The 20,047-nt window shown below is 38.2% G+C and overlaps 1 protein-coding gene across 9 annotated transcripts in view; it reads left to right on the top strand.

The window, feature by feature from the left end:
* The window catches only part of LOC104146892 (microtubule-associated serine/threonine-protein kinase 4), a 397,004-nt gene that overhangs the window by 335,946 nt on the left and 41,011 nt on the right, over positions 1-20,047 (top strand). For 5 of the 9 annotated variants that reach the window (XM_068924759.1, XM_068924764.1, XM_009679180.2 and 2 more), the window contains 7 exons: positions 21-41; positions 793-871; positions 5,438-5,595; positions 8,258-8,333; positions 9,727-9,936; positions 12,968-13,069; positions 17,087-17,219. In XM_068924759.1, the coding sequence (XP_068780860.1) occupies positions 21-41; positions 793-871; positions 5,438-5,595; positions 8,258-8,333; positions 9,727-9,936; positions 12,968-13,069; positions 17,087-17,219 (779 nt within the window). The remainder of the gene's footprint in view (positions 1-20; positions 42-792; positions 872-5,437; positions 5,596-8,257; positions 8,334-9,726; positions 9,937-12,967; positions 13,070-17,086; positions 17,220-20,047) is intronic. The other 4 variants (XM_068924761.1, XM_068924760.1, XM_009679178.2 and 1 more) reach the window with 1 other exon arrangement.

The raw sequence follows: 20,047 nt of genomic DNA, 5'->3' as shown, positions 1-20,047 counted from the left end.
TTCATACAATTGTACTCCAGTCATGGGCACCGAAATGACAGGTAAATGTTACCTCCTCAGGAATCCAAATATCAATCTCATAGTTGTTATTTTGATTTGTCTCTTTGAATATTTAAATTCCATGTTGTCTGTGTGTAGATCACCTGAAGTTATGAAAAATAGAAATTGTGTTGGGCTATGATTTTCTTTTTTTATCCTGAGAAGGCATGATTTTAGCAGAAAAATAGTTTTTCCTGATCTGCATACATCTTTTTAACAAGTTAAGGTTCTAACGTAACTATTCCAGTTACGTGACATTAGCTTGCTGGTTTGCTATTATGTTGTACTGATGTCACACTCTAGAGAAAAGCATTATCCTCATATTTCAAGCCAACTGTAGTGGTTATTCTGTGGTTTAGAGCATCGTGAATTGTGTTTGTTCCCAAGTTTTTAATTTGCTTCTCATTAATTTGCATCTGAAGGACCAGAGAGTTATGAAGACTCCCTGCGTCCATTTTTTTTAACACGCATTCGTGAGAGAGACGTTCTGTGGATCTGTTCATTTACTTTGTGGTTGTTTCATCTCATGGATTTTTTAACTAGAAAAAACAAAACATGCCCTAAAAATCCCTAAGTCTAAGTCATACTTGCTTAATGTTTGTTTATTGTGATCCCCTGTGAAAGTTTACTCTCTATTAAAAATCCTGTTTGTGTCATGCTTTTGGAATGCAGTTTTACACAATAACACTTTCACAGATGTTTCTGTGTAAGGATACTGCAGTGTGCATTTGACTAACTTCAGTTTCACAACAGGACTGATGGTCGCCGCTGGTCTTTGGCTTCCCTCCCTTCTTCTGGCTATGGTACAAACACACCGAGCTCTACTGTTTCTGTAAGTACCCGCTTTGTTGTGCGGTTAGATTTCTATTACAAGTTTTATCTTCTCAAATGTAGCTTGCTTCTTGCAAGAGAAGATAATGTAAGTTTTGTTACTGTTGATCGACTTGGAATCCACATTGAAAACATAACTCTTACATTCTAGAAGTGGAGAAAAACTTGAGGCAACGTATGCTTTGCTTAGAGATCTTCCTTCCTGGAAGGAAGTAGTGTTTAACTGCCCTCTCTTGATCTGTAGATCACTATGACGGGAGTCATATTGCCTTGTTTTTACCATCTAGAAGTTAAGCATCCAGTCTAAGTGAGGCTCCCTTAATAATAAAAGGGAAGAGAAAGCACCCCACAACATAATTCATCTGTCCTACCTTAGACTCATATCTTAAGACGGGATGAATCAGGCATTTGCAGTCTCTTGATGTGAGATGTTAGGGCACGATGTTAGATGAGATACTAGTTTTTTGGATGGCTGTAATTAGAAGAGAGGAATCCCTTAAGATACATAATAGGATAAATACAATAGTCTGTGTTGTTAGTTTTTTGCCTATTAGAGCAATCATTTTGTCTTAAAACTGATGTCATTTTGGGCTAACCTGCCACCCACCCCACCCGTGCATGCACCACCTGCATTATGAAGTGCATGATGGCAGTGGGTGAGATCCTGCTTACTTAGTAGCTAGGCAGCCAGAGAACTGTGAATCTGTACTTTTGCACGTCACGCACACCTTTGCTGGAGAGGAAGTATTGGGGCACGTTATAGTCTGGAACTAAGCAATCCCTCTTGATAGTCACACCTGCAAAACAGGGGAGATACAGCTGTGGACAAAGCCTGCTTCAGAAATGGCAAATAGTGGATATTTTGACACATACTGCATCTCCTGGAGCAGGGGAGTCATTGTAGGTCCAACTGTAACTCCTCAAAAACTGTTAGTTTTGTCTCTTTAGCCTTGATCTGTGCCTGTAGGCTTGCATCTTTAGGAAAAGTGCTGTTTTATGCATGGTACGTAAGATTTTTGGAGACCTTGTATATGATTTCTTTTTTTAAATGCTTCTTTTACAATTTAAGTCAGCCTTTTCTCCCTTGAGTGTGTTCTTTCATTCTTGTGAAGCTGGTGAGTTCCACATCCTGTACACTGATAAAACTTGACCGTTTTGTATTATGATCAACTCTCTCTTCTTTTTGTCTGCAAAAGTTTCTGGAAAATTTAGCCAATTCTTTGTCCTGCTGACTTCAAATTGAGTTGGGTTATTTCGTGTATCTGAAGAACTGCTCTTAAGCAACACTGATTTTTGTCTTCTGCTTTCCTTCCTGTATAGATCTTGCTTTTACCAAGCAGATTGCCTGATTTCACATTAATTCCCTCACCAGTTTTTGTAGTGCGTGTGTGGACATCTCTCATTGGAACTAGATCAAATGTGCTGTGCTCTTCACTTGAAATATGTTGACATAAAGGAGGTTATGTCAGATAATAAGTAATTGCTATAGCAACTCCATTGCTGTTATAAGAAACAGACTTAGGCTAGAAAGGAAATGAAAAGCTACGTGTCAGAAACATATCAAAACACAATTTTAATTTCCAAGCTATAGGCATAGGCTTTTTCCTTGACTCTGCAGTTTTAAAATGGTAATTCTAGTTCATTTACTTATTTCTTGGCTCCCGCTTTGGTTTACCAACTATTGTATGCGTGCTGGACCATGGAACGATTTTATGTTGTTTCCATACTTCTTATGAAAAAGTGCTGTCATATATGGACTTAGAAATCTTAACCTCTGTAATGGATTGCTTGTTGAGTCCTCACGTTTCCTGACTAGGCCACATCCTTGTGGCCTAGATGTTAAAATAGATGTATTCCTTAGCATTGAACAAACAGTTTCTGAATTGTGGAAAGAAATCTGGGTTTCTTGTTGATGGTGTTGGATTTTTTTTTTTTAATAAATAAGTTTGAATTTTGTTGAAGAAACCAGGACTATAAAATTGATGCCCAGTATTTCTGTCGTGTCTTGTGTTTGGCTGTTTGCTTATCTTTAACTTGTCCTCTTCTGTTGATGCTACGTTGTGAAAGCACTGCTACAACCTCTGAATTTTAAGACATGTGGTCATTACTTTTTTTGCTACTCGGAGGAGATGCTTTTCATTTTTGTTTTTTACCCACTGGACTTTATACTTGATTCATAAAATGAAAACTGGAAGTGTAGCTCGCCTAATTGTTTTTATGTACTTCATCAGAAACTGAAACAGCTACCACTACGGAGCTTCTTCCTCCCTATTTTTACAAATTCAAAGAGATAATGAGAGACTACAAACAGTAGGCTAAATGTACCTACAGCACACTTCCTTTTCAGTACAGGATAAATACGATCCGCTTAATCCAGAGTTTTATCAATTTTAGACCAGGAACAGTTTTTACACGTTGTAAGGTAACAAAACTTTGATCTTTACGATCAGTTGAAGCTCAAAGCAGGGACAGAAAGGTCTACAGTAATCATGATTTTGCTCAGATGAGTGCAGCACACCATGTCTTGTTAAGCCTGTTTTTTCATAACTATTTTTGAAATTGGAAGTGACGGGATTGAAGGATTTATCAAGTTAATGGAAGTTTATGGGTTTAGAAACAGTGCAAGTACCACATATTCCAGTTCTGAAAACAGAGCTGAAAGTAAATGGAAAAGGTTCCTGCAAAGAACGTTTAATTGAAAGGAAAATCTTAGTTTTTCATGTTCTAGCTAAGATGGATCTAATCTTGCCAATTAAGAGATGTGGTAGAAGAGATCTGTGTATCTTTAGGAGAGCAAACCCATACAACCAATAAAACGGGAATATTTAGTTGCATGTTATTGCCAGTAGTTTTATTTTGGAAGTTTATTCGGATTGGGGAATAGGGTAGGGCGGTGAGGAAAGCCTTTGGGGCTGCATTAGCTGATACCAGCTGTGAATTTTTCCTATTGTTTGAACAATTTGCCTTCTCATGATGCATTGAGGTGATGTATTTTAAATATATACTAAATCTTAAGTAATTTTTGAAGCAGCTGTTCTTCTTGAATGTTATGAGAGCTAAATAAGAGTTTTGCTGTGAGAATTTGGATTTGTACAGAGGTCTCAGTTCAGACTGCTAAGGAAACATGGTCTGTGCCTTTGATGGTCCTGATGCACCTGGGGAACCTTGGTGAAAGAAAGATTTTTCTCTTTAATCCTGCTGCTTCTAGACTCTCTTGACACCTTATGTGAGGAAAACTGATGTAGGTTGTCCTCCCCATTTCCCAGAATCCCTTGAAGTCTAAGAGAAAGACATTGGTTTTACAGAAGTAGGCATGTGTGATAGTCTCAACTGGGTAATTATCTTGTGCTAGAATGTCTTTTAACTTGTTGAATGTGGCTTTAGGAAATATCTCATAAGGTTAACTGCAGCTAGCTGCCATAGTATGAGATAAGAAAGCATGTATCTATGCTATATGCTGAATTATGCATAATATTGTGCTAAGGCTGAAACTCATAAATGAGTTACTGTGGCTTGACAGGTTACTGTGTATCAAGTGTGCTGCAGTAAATTCTTGGTGCATGTGCTTTTTTGCCTGCACAAAAGGCAAAAAACTTTAACTTGTTCTGATGTGATGTGATTTTCCCATGTAGACCAGTCCTGTGAGAGTTAACCTTTCCCAGCAGTGTGGTTTTTTTTCTCCTCTTTTTTTTTTTCTTTTAAGAAATGACTTCATGAGATCTAGTGTGATGATGATCTTTTCTTGAGTTCCCGGGAATTAGGATATGTTCAGCTCTTACCACACAAGTTTCTAGGAAATCATGAAGACTGTCTAGTTGCTATGCTCAATAGGCTGGATATTACCTGCTGACCTTAGCAATGTAGGGCAGCACCCATACAGTATCAGAGTATATTGATTTCCCTCGCTTGGGGATGATACAGTGAAAAAGGTCTTATTGTGCTGGCCTGCAATAAAAGAACAGCTAGGCAGGGGCCTTGATGCCCTTTATGAGAAGCCAGATAAGAAAGGTAGTTTGCATAGAACCTATCTTGATGCATGTATTAAGTTTTTTCCTTCACTTTAGATGTACAGGTTTTTTAATTTAAAAGGAGCACATGAATATTTTCAGCAAGAGTTTGGATTATATTTAATATTTTAATGAAGCATTTAAAATCTGTTAAAAGCAAGGTCAGATAACCAAATACTTCAGTATTTAGAATTGCAATTTACGTTGTGACAGTAAATTGTACTCTACTGTTGTCATACTTGCTCTGTTTTCACTAGTCCTTTTTTAAATATTCTTTAAATGTTGGTGTGTATTACTGACACCAGATGTCGTCTTTGCCTTAGAGGGAGTTTAAACTTTTGAAATGCAATATCTCTTTCTTTTGGGGCTAAAGTAGTTTTATATTTGCTATATATTTAGCTCGTAACGTCAAAACTAATTATTTTTCTTCTTCTTTAAACTGGTAATCAAGTGTGAGAAAAAGCTATACTTCATAGATTTAAATGACTTTAATCATGAGCAGTGAATATAGTCTCGAAAACGCTTTTTCAGTCTGAAACTCATGTTCTCTGCTCTTGTAGTCATCCTGTTCCTCCCAAGAGAAGCTACACCAGTTACCATACCAACCAACACCTGATGAACTACATTTTTTATCTAAACATTTCTGTACCACTGAAAGCATTGCCAGTGATAGCAGATGCAGGACCACTCCAATGCGTCCTCGGTCCAGAAGCCTCAGGTGAGTTTGTCTGGAAATAGTGGTTGAACCTATATTTATATACTTCAGTGGTTAATATTGTATGGTAGGGATTAAAGGAGATAACTCATAGCTTCCATCCACACGAACTGTCCTGTTCAGCTAGTCGTTACTGATCTGGCTACACCTCTGATTCAATTGCAGTGTTGAAAGTATTTACAGAACAGAATCTTTCTTTGGAGAAATGATTTTAAATTTATTTATAATCTAGGTCTGTTTAGAAAGAAATGGGGTAAAGAGCTAAGGAGTGGGAGGAATGCATTCACTTACTGTCTTTAACTAAGATGAACTTCAGTTGCTTTTTTCCTAAAGACTAGGCCTCTTCTGTTTCCTTTGCCCTGGCTGTTTGTACAAACATGTTTTATCCAAGATCAGAATAGGTTAGATGGTATTTGGAAAACACAGAATAATATTACAGGTAAGTTTTGAGGAACTGGAGGAAAAAAAGAAGTATTATAGTTTTAATTGTTGTATCAGTCTTTTCACAGTGTTAAAAATAGCTCTACAGGTATACAAAAATGCAGGATTCGTCATTTCACTGTAATATATTGTAATTCTGTTTCTTGTGGTGTGTTTTTTTTAACTTTATTTAAAATTCTATGTTAGACTTATGATAAATGAAGTTGTTACCTACGTGAAACAGCAGAATCATTACTAAGGGAAAAAAATATTTCTTCATTAGAAGATTACAAGTGTAATAAGTGTTCTATGTATTGTCACATTTTTCAATTTCTGTTCCTTTTTTAACGTTTTAAAAATTAAAATCTTTCATTTTGAACTCAGAGAATGTATACAGTCACTCCAGAAGAAAAAGACAGAGGTATTTTCAGAGAGCTGATTATGCTGTAGGAGTGTTGTGATGAAATTAGGTCCCTACCATGTCCTCAGTGTTTCTGATTTGCCTGTGGACGTAGGTAATAGGTTGTCCATTTCAGTTAAAGGACCTGCTATTGTGATATATTCAGGCAGATCATATTGCTCGTTTTTGCTCTTTAGAAAGCCAGAACTCAGTTCTTCTGTTCATGCAAGAAACTCCTATGTACACATTATGATAAAATTTTTTCTAGAAGATGGCATTGCCTTTGTGCGATCTTTTTCTTGATACACCACGTGGTTGTGCTACCATTCAGATCTCAGTGGACTGGAGAGCTGGGCAGAGAGGAACCTCCTGAAGTTCAGCAAAGGCAAGAGCAGGGTCCTGCACCTGGGGAGGAATAACCCCATGCACCTCTACAGGCTGGGGGCCCGCCAGCTCGAGAGCAGCATTGCAGAGAAGGACCTGGGAGTCCTAGTGACAAGTTGACCGTGAGCCAGCAACGTGCCCTTGTGGCCAAGAAGGCCAGTGGTATCCTGGGCTGCATTAGGTAGAGCTTTGCCAGCAGATCAAGGGAGGTGATCTATCCTCTCTGCTCAGCCCTGGTGAGGCCTCACCTGGAGTACTGTGTCCACTTCTGGGTTCCCCACCACGAGAGAGTCGTGGAGCTACTGGAGTAAGTCCAGCAGAGGGTTTCTAAGATGATGAGGGGACTGGAGCATCTCTCCTGTGAGGAAAGGCTGAGAGAGCTGGGCCTGTTCAGCCTGGAGAAGAGAAGCCTGAGGGGAGATCTGATCAATGTGGGTAAGTATCTGAAGGGAGGATGTCAAGAGGATGGGGCCAGACTCTTCTCCGTGGTGCCCAGCAGCAGGACAAGAGACAATAGACACGAACTGAACCACAGGAAGCTCTGTCTGAACACGAGGAAAAACTTCTTTGCTGTGAGGGTGACAGAGCACTGGCACAGGTTGCCCACAGATATTGCAGAGTCTCCATCCTGGACATATTCAAAAGCAGTCTGGACAAGCTGTTGGGGAGTTGGACTAGAAGATCTCCAGAGGTCCCTTCCAACCTCAACCATTCTATGATTCTTACTCCCCATCTTTAGATGAGGCTGAATGGGTCAGTGTCACCGATCCAGGAAAATGAGGTGGAGCTTTTTAAAAGAAGTAATAGCTGACTATGTTAGCCAAGGCCATGAGTACCTTTTATGAATTATTTTCCTGCAAGTCTCATGCTCTTTTTCAGGCACGGTGCTCCTGGTGTTGATGGAACCTATGTGTGTGTATAGCACTATTCATAGAAAGTTGCCATCTTTATCTGCCAGTTAGATTGGAAGTAAATTGTGTCATTTTGATTTTTCTTTTTTATTCTTAAACAGATCATAAAAAGACTCTTGAATTCTTCTCAACATTTTTTTTTTACTCACAGCTTGCATTTTTACTTGGTCAGGTTACACTATTTTGATTGTATGTTACCTTCAAAGGGGTAAGTATAGTTATACGTGTAATTGTTGTCTCATGAGTTAAATGTATCTTGGTGGCCCTTTAGAGAAGAAGGTAATGTCATGAGTGTTGCAAAACTGTCTATATCCTAAAGTGTACTTATATACTAAGAAAATTTTGGCAATTGGAGGTCCAGCACATGAAATGATCTTAAATGCCTGATCAGAAATAGCAGAAAGGGACTGCCTGTACAATTGATTGGAGAATGTACCTTACCAGAGAAATCTGTGCTACCTTTTGGTGCAAATAAACTGTACATAAATATAAAAACTAACTCTAGTTCATAGTGAGACAAGTTTAAAGGGATAATTTGCTTTGCTTGCAGCCCTGGACGTTCTCCTGCCTGCTGTGACAATGAAATAATAATGATGAACCATGTCTACAAAGAAAGGTTCCCAAAGGTAATGAATTATATTTAAGATACCCTATATCTAAATTAATAGGCAACATAGGCTTTAATAAGTGGTGTTTTTGTTATGGGAACTAATGATCCAAGCCTGTAATGGCTTTCATAAAGCATCACCAAGCTCTTATTGTCACAATGAAGAAAAACCCTGCTGAGAACTGGACGTTCAGTTGGCAAAGCTGCTGAACTGATTTTGAAATGAATGATGCCAGTAACATATTCTGCTGTTTAGAAAGCTGAGCTGCATTGGGTTTCAGTAGGTAGTGTTTAGTTGCTTTAAGTATACATTAGAACAGAAAACACTGTTGCTCAGTATTGTGCACCATCCACCTGGTATACCTGCAAATTCCTTTCTTCAGTGACATTTCTTCTGGTTCCTTAACACTCACTAGATACTTATTTTAATAATGAACATCAGTACAGGGTTGTGAGGGTTTCACTACAAGATACGAAATAAGAAAAGGTTGCTGTCGTGTCCAGAGATCTGAGAATGCAGATGAGTTCTGAGGTGCAGGTGTGTTGCTAGGAGCACTGCATTCTCAGTTGTTCCTAGGAGTTTGATGTTTCCTGATAAATAAATAAAATAAAGTCAAGCTGTTTCAAATAAAGTAAAGCTAGTTTCAAAAAGGGCCCGCAAAATGGAAGATGTGAAATATGAGGAGATGTTTGTCTGGATTTGCACAGTGGCTGAGCAGCAATCTGAAGTGTGAAATGACCCACTTGTTTCAGTGCGTGAGATATGAGCTAAGAGGTGTTGGATTACTATTTAATAAGAAAAATATTGAAATGTGTTTAGTAAGCATCAGCAATTCTGTGAGAAACAGACATTTGGTTCTGTAGAACAGACACATCTAGTAACCTGCGTGCACATATTACAGCATCTGTGAGCCTGCATTTTTATTGGTTAATATTCTTTTACACACTGCCCAAGGAAGTAGTTTCATGGAATAACCTGTATGAAAGGAAGGAAGGAAGGAAGATGCTCTGGTTTGTAGTACCTACAGTTTTAGCAGAACAGGCAGAGGAGACCACCATGAGTTGTCCTTTTCTATTTTGACTTGAACTTAAGGGTTTACTGTCGTGGGTATTACTCTAGTTCTGTTGTGATCATCACAAGATTATTGCGTGTTCTATTGCAAGTGGCAGACATCTGGGAGGATGTGCATAACAGAATAGGCTGTTGCTTTTTTGTACCAGTATTGTGGGGAACTGTCATCTATCATTTTGCCTCTCTATTTGCTTGCTTTTTTTGGCTTTAGCCATTTCATGTAGTGTGCCAAAACAGCATCTTAGGATACAGCAATGTTGTAAAATCAAAAGTATGCTTTAACATTGTTAGAGTTTCGGGAAAGGCTGATTTTACGTATCATGTATGTACTTGCCTCTAGGCCACAGCTCAGATGGAAGAGCGGCTTCAGGATATTATAACAAATCATTCTCCAGATAACGTCCTTCCGCTGGCAGATGGAGTGCTCAGTTTTACCCACCATCAGATCATAGAACTGGCTCGAGATTGCTTGGATAAATCCCACCAGGGCCTCATCACATCACGATACTTCCTTGAATTACAACAGAAATTAGACAAATTGCTACAGGAGGTACGAGCCATGAGATTACTCTTATCTTTGGTTGAAAAATTGTTTCAATCTGTCTGTCTAAGAGCTGTTGCCTTGAGATAATCATGACTGTTGCACTCAAATAATTGTCGAAGTGGTATTCATAGCCATTTCAGTCTGCGTAATGACCACTATGAGGACTATAAGGCATCCTAGTGTACTACTCTGGGATAAATGGGTTATAAAGATTTCAGGAACAATAGCGTTTTGTTATGCATTGCAAGTTATAAATTTCTTAGAGAAGTGTGTGTATAAGCCCTAAATGAGGAGACTCTCAATTCCATTTACTATGGATAGATGAGGAAACGTACACTCTTTCCGCTTTATCAACCCTACTAATTGCCTGCTGTGTTGAGAAAGCAGACAGCAACCCTTAGCATTCCGTTAGCTGAGGGTTATTTAACTTTTTAAAATATTCTTAATATCCTTTTGATAATTAAACTGTTTATTAGCCAAAAAAAAAAAAATTGTTCTGAAAGTGTTAAATTCCTTAGACTAGTCAGCTAAATGGATAAGGAAGACTTCAGACTTGACTGTACTGGATGTACTATGGAATAAGTCACTATAATTTATAAATACATAATTTGTAAAACAAGGAGTGTATTAGATGCTGTACTGCCTGTTTGTGCAGGATTCACGCGCAATAATAAACAGTACGTTATGGCTGAGAGTTTGTGACAGATCAGCAGATTTGATAGTGACTTGAAATTTGCCAAGTGAGATGTTAAGATATACTACCTATCTTAATTTACATCTTTTCTTCTGCTTTCTTTGAAATGCAGGAGTAATTTTTAAAGGTTTTTGTTGATTCTTTCTGTGCTGCTTTTTGTTAGCTTCTATTTAGCAAATAGTTTTTTTTTTTCTTTTACTAATTTTTGCAACTTCTGAATTGTGAACTTTTGCCCTTCATAAAGCAGTGCAAAAATTGAGACATCAGTGAAGTACTTCTGGATTATTGACAGGCTGTTTTTCAAACAGGGGAAACTCATGGTGCTTTTCTAACAAATCAAACAGAAATTAGAACTTTTGTGAAGCGCTCATTTTTAGGATGCCAAAGTGCAGGCAGAGTTGGCCGAGATACTGGCTGGGGATACCTGACAATGAATTATGTTATGCTAGCGTTAGTGTCATAACGCAGAGAAACTTGTCTTAAAAGTTAAGGTTCCCTGAACTATGTTAACAGTAATGTGTTAAATGTGTTTAAAATGGCTGCACAGTGAGTAGAGCTTAGAGTATTAGTTGGCTCATTCAGTTAAAGAAAAATATCGAGTGAGTTATTTTCCAAGCTGTATATGAAACAACACATCAATTAAAAAAAAAATCATTTCTATCATGCAAATATAATGCAAATTTTGTTTGATTTAAAAGTTTCTTGCTTTATAACCAATTAATTCCTTAAATTACTGAAAGTAGCTTTTGAGTACCTATCAATAGGATAGTATGACTGTAAGAAAAGTTGTTCTTTGCACAGCTCTGTTGTGGGAACTCAGTTGTCTTTGAATTCTTGTGATACATTTGTTGTCAGTTCCCAGCTGTGACATTCGGAAGAAAGCAGCATCTCCTCCTGCTACTTGGCACGCTGTGATTACTTTGCATAACCAGGGAGAGACTCCCCTGTGGCTTGAGCGGTTTGGTTCAGCTGACGTTTTTTAATTCTAAGGTCAAGGTCAAAGGGATCTGAAAGCTTTCCTGCTTCGTCCTCCTTTCACATATATTGAATCTTCTGTTCATATACGCACCTAAGTGCCCACAAAGCTGTAGAGAGTTGCTTTAAATTTTGCTCATGAGTAAAATAGACAGGTATTTTGTTTACAGGAGAGTTCTCTTTGGACCTGGTGTGCAGAATAAATATGCTTGTGTCTGATTAAGGTTCTTCTAAAACCTATTGCAGAGTGCTAGAATCAGTGTTTGTGTTTTTAGTTGTTTGTTTGTTTGTTCTTAAACTTCACAGATTAATTGTTCTCAGGATATTTGAGGGTTTTCAAATTACAGTGCTAAAGTTGAAGGGGAGTTCCACTATGTAGCTTTATATTTTCTGTAGACGTTTTAATAACAAAAATATAATTGAAGATATATTATCTCTGTGAAGTACCTAGTTGTTCATGTTAATCACTTTCAAAATGTCAGCTGATTAGTTTTCTGTAAATTCTCTTTGTGGTTTTGAATAAGCAAGAGGTGAGGAAAAACTACCGTTTCTGCTGTTCAGAACAAAGAAATGCTTTGTTTGATATTTGAGTGAAGGGCTATCAGTATATTTTAATCAGAAGAAAGAACATATGGTTTCTTTGCATTCATTAGGGTCCTCGAATTATAGCCTTTGTTCTTGGATGAGAAAGTTTGAAAGAAATTTGAAACGCAATTCAGACCCTTGTGTAAATCCCTTCAGACCTTCCAGAAGCAATTTTCTTTTGTCTGTATTCTTTTATAGCACTGTTTCCCCCTTTGTCACTGTCATCTTTGCAGAACTCAATTTCTCATTGTCTTCCTTACTGCACACACCTGTATTTGGCCTCTCTGTTGCGAGAATTAGCATAGTCTACTATTTGTAGGTCGTTTTTAGTATGACATGTGGCCCCAGGAAATCATTTTCAGTTGGGCATGGATATTGCTTATGTTTGTTAATAATTATATCAGCTTTCTTTTCATCCTAAAATTAATAACTAAAGCTGGGAGAACGTCGTACACGTAGACATATCTTGTATTGAAATGCAGTCTCTTCTTATCTAAAACTGATGATGATAATACTGAGTTAAAACATGCAGATATTATTTCCATTTGAAAATGTAGTCACTTTTGTTCTGCAGTGTTAGATTCGTACACATGGGATGACTTCAATTTGAAATGATAATGTTGCTGCTTTGCTCAAATCCTTGTTATTTCAGCAGGCATTTTGAAAATGAATCACTGTTTGAAGTGCATGCTTCAAAACCTGCAAAAGATATCCCAAATATCCCATGATCCCACTTTTCTGAGTTGAGTACTGAATAGTTATCCCTTTCTTTTTGTCTTTTAGGCTCAAGAGCGATCGGAGAGTGGAGAGCTGGCCTTTATTAAGCAACTAGTCCGAAAGATCCTAATAGTTATTGCTCGTCCTGCTCGCTTATTGGAATGTCTGGTAAGGTGATGCTTATTGTAAGCGAATTTCTTGCTTGTTACTCTGGGAAGTTTCATCGGTTAGTATTGAAGGCCCTTTGCACTATTTTTTTTTTTTTTTTGAAGCGTTCAAATTATCGGGCAGAGTTGTATTGTTGGCAGGATTCTTCTTTTTGTTTTTCAATTCAGAGACTACTGACTATCAGGGACTTCCCACAGTTGTGTTTAGTTCCTTCTGTTGCAAATGTAATACCTTATATGCTTAGAATCAGCTGGGTTTTTCTGTTGGTTGTATTGTGGGTTGGGTTTTTTGTTTTGTTTTGGCTTTGCTTTTCTCTTCGGAAGGCTGTTCTAGAATAATAATTGCTCAGTGGTTTTCCCTTTGTTGTTGTCATTGTTCTTACCAATTTGAGAATTGTGTTTCACTATACAGCTGCCTGGGCTTATAAGCAGCTTGCAGTCAGCTCTGCAGTGCCAAACTGACGGCGGGGGACACAGCAAGGGGGTTAGGGTACACGGGTGTGCAGATACTCTGAGTTACACTGGGGACTGTAAGATACACGAGAGTTAACTTATGCGTAAGCATAGCACTGATGTTGTCAGACTGAGCTAGCTCGTGTGAGATCACGTGGTTGTGCTTCTTGCTTTGCCTCCCTATGCTGTGATATCTGGGGCGGCTCAGGTGCGGGAAGGTGCTCATATGCGCTGAGCCGATGTGCTTGAGTTGTTCAGTGGAACTAATAAATCCATGCAGAACACAGTGTACTTGGGAGAATGTTTAGACACCCAAATACCATTTAAGTACCTGCTTGCATCCGACAGGCCTGGCGTGCAGCCCGAGCAGACTTTGTTGAGCCACTGTGCTTGCCAGTGCCTGGTTCACAGTGTTGATGGTGCACGTAGCTATTTGAGGCTGGCAAGGCTCTGCTTATGCGAGAGCCGCTAACCTTCTGCTAGACTCAGCTTATGCCTGAAAGTGGCATAACTCTATTTGCATGGCACTGAATCTGAGCTAGTAAGTTTTTCCAGCCTGGTTTGGCTCTGTGCTGTGTCTCTTCATCTGTGGCACAGTTAATCCATGACCTAGATAGTTCAGCTGTGGGCGTTTTGAGAGCTGACTCTGTTTTGTTTTGGAAACATTGTATCTCAGTATTCCCAGTTGTAGTTTGTTCATGACTTAAAGTTCAGAAGGAAACTAAAATAAGGTATATGCTCTTAATCAGCATGCAAGTGATGTTAAAAAAAAAAAAAATGTTTCAGGTACTACAGGAGAGGAGACCTTAGCATGTGCTGCCTTTGCTGTTGAATCCAAACTGCAAGCATTATTCCTTTGCCCTATCCCCTCAAATGTATCATAATGCTCATTCCGCTCTACAGAATGGTCTTCCTTGTTCTGTTCTCAGGGTTCACATCATTTTTCTCCAGCTCTTTTTCCAGTTTCTTGTGTGATCTGTCTTGTCTTCCCTCTTGTCCATGACTTTCTCTATCATCATACATGCAAAAATACCCTTAAACACATTTCCTGTCCTGTTGGCTCAGAGGCCTATGCTCCCTGTGACGCTTTGTCTCTCTCTCCAGTGCTCACGTGTTTTGAGTCCTGCCCTCAGCTTCATTGTTGTCTTTTAGCTGTTGAATTCAAGTTCTCTCCTAGTGACCTTCTTGCCCATTAGTTCATTCTCTCTCAATGCAAAGTTTTATAGTTGGCTAGTCCAAATCTCCATGCTCAGTTTCTGCACCTGGGATTTTATCCTAGCCTACTTCCTTTGCCACATCCTGTACCTCCTTTTGCTGGCCCTGCTGCCGTGAGTGGGAAGACAGGAGTGCGAGGCCTGGAGATGGTGTGTGTCTCCTAGTTCTGGTGCCTAGCCACATCCAGCTGTTCAGCTTTGCAGAGCAGCAATTGCAGAGAAAGCCAGCACAGCTCCCTTGGAGTATTCTTATTTTGGATGAGAAAGTGTGGAGTTTTTTAGCTACAATTTAACAAGTCTCTGCAGAGTATGTTTCTTCAGAGGCAGGTAGCTTGTAAGAGTTTAGGCAGACTGTCACAAAAAACACATTTCTGATGCAAGGAGGAGCTAAGCCTACCCCATAATAAAGGTCACTGGGATAGTTTAATCTTGAAAAAACAATGTTGTTGCTTTTCCGTAGTATCCTTCTGGAAACTTTTGAATCATACTGGCTGATGTTTTAGAAAGTCTGTCTGAAATAGATACTAGGTAGGGCAAAACTTCAGCCTCTGTAAGCAAGTTTGTGACACTAAGAAATAAATCCAGTTGTTTTATCACAAGAAGTTTCAGATACTTTAATGCTATCAGTTTGCTTGTAGTGCTCGTAGCTCAGGTGTTCATGGAATGGGGGCAGCTATTTGTATTTATTTGCTAGTCATATGAATAAAGCTTTTGTCTCTGGGCCAAGAGCTACTGCCAAATACTGAAAGATTTCTTCCATTTGAAGCTTCTGCTGTGCATGAGAAATGAAACACAAAAGTAAAAGTAGAGATTAGGAAATAAATTCCTTGCTTCTAATCGAGATTGTGTGTGTGTGTATATACATATATACATATATATGCATATATATATTTTCTCTCTATGTATGTATGTATGTAAGACCTCCTGAGACTTTAAGCTAACAACGAGAGTTTGGGTATTTCATGTGTTTGTGGAAGATCTATTGGAGTGGGGTTGGAGATGATGAAAATTATTTCATGGAAAATAAAAGAAACTAGGATTGTTTTCACAAGACTGAAAATTCCAAGATACTTAATTTCAGTGAACCACATCTCCTCCTGGTAGTTTTCTGGATGTTTCCAAAGTGAAAGCTGATACCCGATATCTCAAGCTGTCTTCCAGGGTGGGCTATTGCATTTCCCAAGTCCTAGATAGTCTGTGGAGCCTTGCGACCCAGCAGCCAGGCTGAAGCCCTGGAGAGTCATGGCAGGCCATCAGATGGTCTGCAGGGAAGCTAACCAGCTCAGCAGCCTACGTGCGTGGCTTTTATGGAAATTTTTGACAGAACCGACTTATGCCGGCAAAAATTCTGTTGCGTTGCCTCAGTGCTTTATAACTTGAACCACTTTCACTGGAGAAATTCTTACTGACTCTCACTCAGTAAGCATTGCACCTGCCATGATTTATGGTAGCCAAGAACGTCTCAAAGAGTGTAAGGGCTATATTGAGAGATTTTTTTTGCTATCGATTAATACAGGGAGATAGGATGTTAGTGAGGGTTTATTTAAAAAACAAGATGAGAACTTTTAAAAATAATTTTCCTAGTTCATTTCAATTGTTCCCATTTTTGTCATCTATTAATATAGAAAAATAAACCCCAGGGGACTTAGAGGAGAGGCGAGGTTTTGGTTTCCTATTTTTTCTCCTCTCTGAGAGAGACTGAGGCTTGCCTTTTAGGCATCGGATAAATGATTATAATAATATAGTTGACTCCTGAAGGAGTCAACGTTTCATTTCCAGACTTGGAAGTATTGGATCAATGAAGCTCAAATACTGTTTTCAGCAACTTACTATTTCAGCTTGGTTCTGAAGCTAATGATTTATTTAATTGTATTTTCCATAAAGCATCGTACATATATATTGATTAAGAATACCTCTAAATTTTGTTCAGATGTAAAAGCAGAGAGCAGTGTGTTTACACAGTTCATTCCATCAGTAGATTTTGATATGCAAGTGACAACAGGGAGGTGATGTGTTCTGTATGTGAAATTTTATCATCAAATGGGGTATTGCTGGTTATAGATCATTTCGTTCTGAGTATTATGGGAAGTTTTGGGGGCAGAGAACTTCCTATGCTTATAAGATAGTGCTCTGTAGTAATGTTCTGAAATTTCATTGCTTACAGTGTGTTGCATTGTTTAGCAATTGTAATAGAATAATAGGCTACTAGTAATAGAATAATGAGGTGTTGTTTTTTAGTAAGGGAATTACTAAACGTTTGCCATAGAAGAAGCAGAGGAAGTTTTTGTATTAAGTTTTAAAACTTCAATTTCTTCAAGGAGAGTGATGGTGATTATTTATTTTCCTTGTAGGAATTTGATCCAGAAGAGTTTTACTATCTTTTGGAAGCAGCTGAAGGCCATGCTAAAGAGGGGCAAGGTATTAAAACAGACATCCCTCGATACATTATTAGCCAGCTGGGCTTAAATAAAGATCCACTGGAAGGTAAGTGCGCCTCCTTGTCCAGCTATCAGCTCCCAGATGCTTTCAGTATGTTCAGTCATTGTGATATTATGTTTGTACCTCAAAAAGTCAAAGGAAAGCCAGTAGTGGAACAAGCGATTCACTGACCTTCACAGTTCTTTCACATGCTCAAAGGGATTAGAGAGGCTGTCTCAGATTTTCTGGTGTGAATATCCTTCATAATATACGTTGTTGCGATGATGCTCATTTTCTTGAAACCAAGCCTGGCAATGTAGTTTCAGTGTTTCAGATATGGCTGAAATTTAATGGTATAATTTGATAATCACTGTTACCCAGCCATAGGTATAAATGAAACTAGGCTAAACCTTTATTAGCCCTTCAGTGCCCCTACCCTCCCATATCTTAGACTACCTGACTACTGCAAAGATTTATTTTTCCTAAATAATTTGTGTCTTTGATAATAACTTTTGTGGGAGAAACTCAGGTTCCCATGGAGGTGCTGGTCACTGGAAAGCATTTTTTTGGTGGCCCGTTTCATGCTTTACAAACGGTGTTGGGAAAACTAAGATTAATTCTTTCTCTTTACTAGAACATTTTATCTTCTGTTCTGAGACCGTTGGTGATAAATGGAAAGTGGTTCATTGTGTTCAGTGTTAGCCCTACCGGTTGGAAGTCCAGTAGGAATGCCGTCACGGAAAATATGTCTAGCGCTGCTTTGCTTGCCTATTGTGTTACGACCCAGGACAAAGGGGGGCCTCTAGGAGAGGACTTGATAACGTTTAAGGTTTAAGGAAAACCTTATGGTAGGCTTTTATGTATCGGTTCTTATGGTGCAAGATCACGTTTCTTTAAAACAAAGAATGAGCATATTTTAAGTGTGTTAAAAGAAAATGCATTTTTGTTCAACTTGGGCAGCTTGTGAAGTTAGCACTGCCAGATGTTGACAGAAATTTGGTTAGATCTAATTCGGTTAGGTTGGATATTGTTATAGACGATACTTACGTTAAAAGATTTAAAGGCAAAGTGCAGTTCTGTTATTAGTGCTCTTCCTGTCTCCACACCGGAATGTCCTCACCCAGACCTAATATTATTTTTAATCTGAGAAATGCATTAGAGCAGCAGTGACACTTTTTGCTTGGATTCAGAGCACAGCAAGAATGCACGACGAATTGAGACAATATACATAAAAATCGTTTCCCCTATGTTACTGGGGAAGATGAAGTAGTAGCTTAACTCTCTGCAGGCTAAAGTGGTGTCTGCTGGATTTAGAGAGCTGTTTATCTGTCCTAGAAACAAAATCCATAAGTTTTTCCCTGATCAAGTATGTAAGATGTAATTTGGAATGTGGGTTGAGGCTTTAGTGTTATTGACCTTGATTCTGCTACTTGAACTGTATCTTACTGATTAAAATCTTTATGTCCACTTGGTTAAAAGTATTCCTCAGCATGAGTAAAGAATGTGACACTATGTAAGTTTGGTAATGTCTTCTCTGAATCTTTTTAAGCAGTTTATTGTGAGAGATCTGGGGACAAATGCTACATATAAATAATAAACGATACTGTTCACTGAAATGGAATATTTACTTTATGTCTACTTTAGAGCACGTTTTATAAATGCATTTCATAAATTGAATATTGATAAATATTACTTAAACTTTGAAGCATTCCAGGATAATTGAGATTTCTCCTGTAAGAAAAACAGGTTATGTGGGTTTTTTTGCACTGAGAAGTGTATGATGCACATATTACTGACTTTTGGCTCAGTTGAGGTTTTGGGCAATGAAATTATTGTGTGTGTCACTTTAAAGGTTAACGTATGCGTAGATTTGTATTTAAATAATGCAGGCCATCTAATTCATATTAATGCTTTCCTGCCTTCCCACAAAGAGTCACATTCACAAACAGTGTAAATCACTGTTCATTGACTTCTTTAGTGATCTGTTCTATTTTTAAATTGACAACTCTATATGAAAGGATGTTTCATAAGTAGAAATAAAAGAATAGCAGGATGGATTTATGCCCTCAAGTTAATCATCTAGAAAGTGAAATATTTGGAAACCCCAGGTAGAGATCATCCTTGTAAGAGTTCTTTAAATTCCTTATATGGAAAATATTTAAATAGCAGTAAGAACTAGATCTCTTTCAAAAAAAAAAAAAATCTCAAAAACTGTGGATATCCTGGAGCACTGAACTGGATTTCCAAACAAGCTGTTAAATTATGCCAGCAGTTTTTGTAAATATTGAGGCAAGAGATCTCTCTTCCTCTGCAGAGGAAAAAAAAATCTACTGCTTTACACCCTTCTCCACTGTCCTCCTTTGTTTGCTGCCTTGTCTATAGTATCCTTTCTTTGAGTGAAATGATGCATGCATTACTTGGAGATAGTGCCAGATAAATTTATACTGTACTGAAAGCAATACCACAACAGATTCATCACTTACCGGAGACTGGTGGCTGCATTTCTGAAAAGTTCCCCAGGGAGAAATTTTTCCCCATGGTTTTTAAATTACCATCTTTACCTTTTTGAATCATGAGTCTTCAGAAATGGTTTAAATCAATGAAAGAAAAAGGACAGATGTTTAATGGTATTTAGATGAGTTTTAAAAATCTCTTCAGGCAATGCAAAATGGTTCCTTAGCTCTGTGCTTCAAAAGCTGACTCTTGGTTCCATTCCATTACAACCTGATGTTTGCAAATAATACATATTTTTCAGATAGTGGTTATTTTGAAAAAGTTCTTTTTAAAAATGGCTCATTTTAATTTGTGATTTAGGAAAATAATTTCAATTGAGAAGGCTGTCAAAGTATATTATTCTGGCTTACTTGGTTCTCACCTATACAATAAAGATTTCA

Source organism: Struthio camelus, chromosome W, assembly GCF_040807025.1.
Source record: "Struthio camelus isolate bStrCam1 chromosome W, bStrCam1.hap1, whole genome shotgun sequence".
Lineage (NCBI taxonomy): Eukaryota > Metazoa > Chordata > Aves > Struthioniformes > Struthionidae > Struthio > Struthio camelus.
The sequence above is the reverse complement of the archived record's forward strand: the minus strand, read 5'-3'. Positions and strand labels throughout refer to the sequence as shown.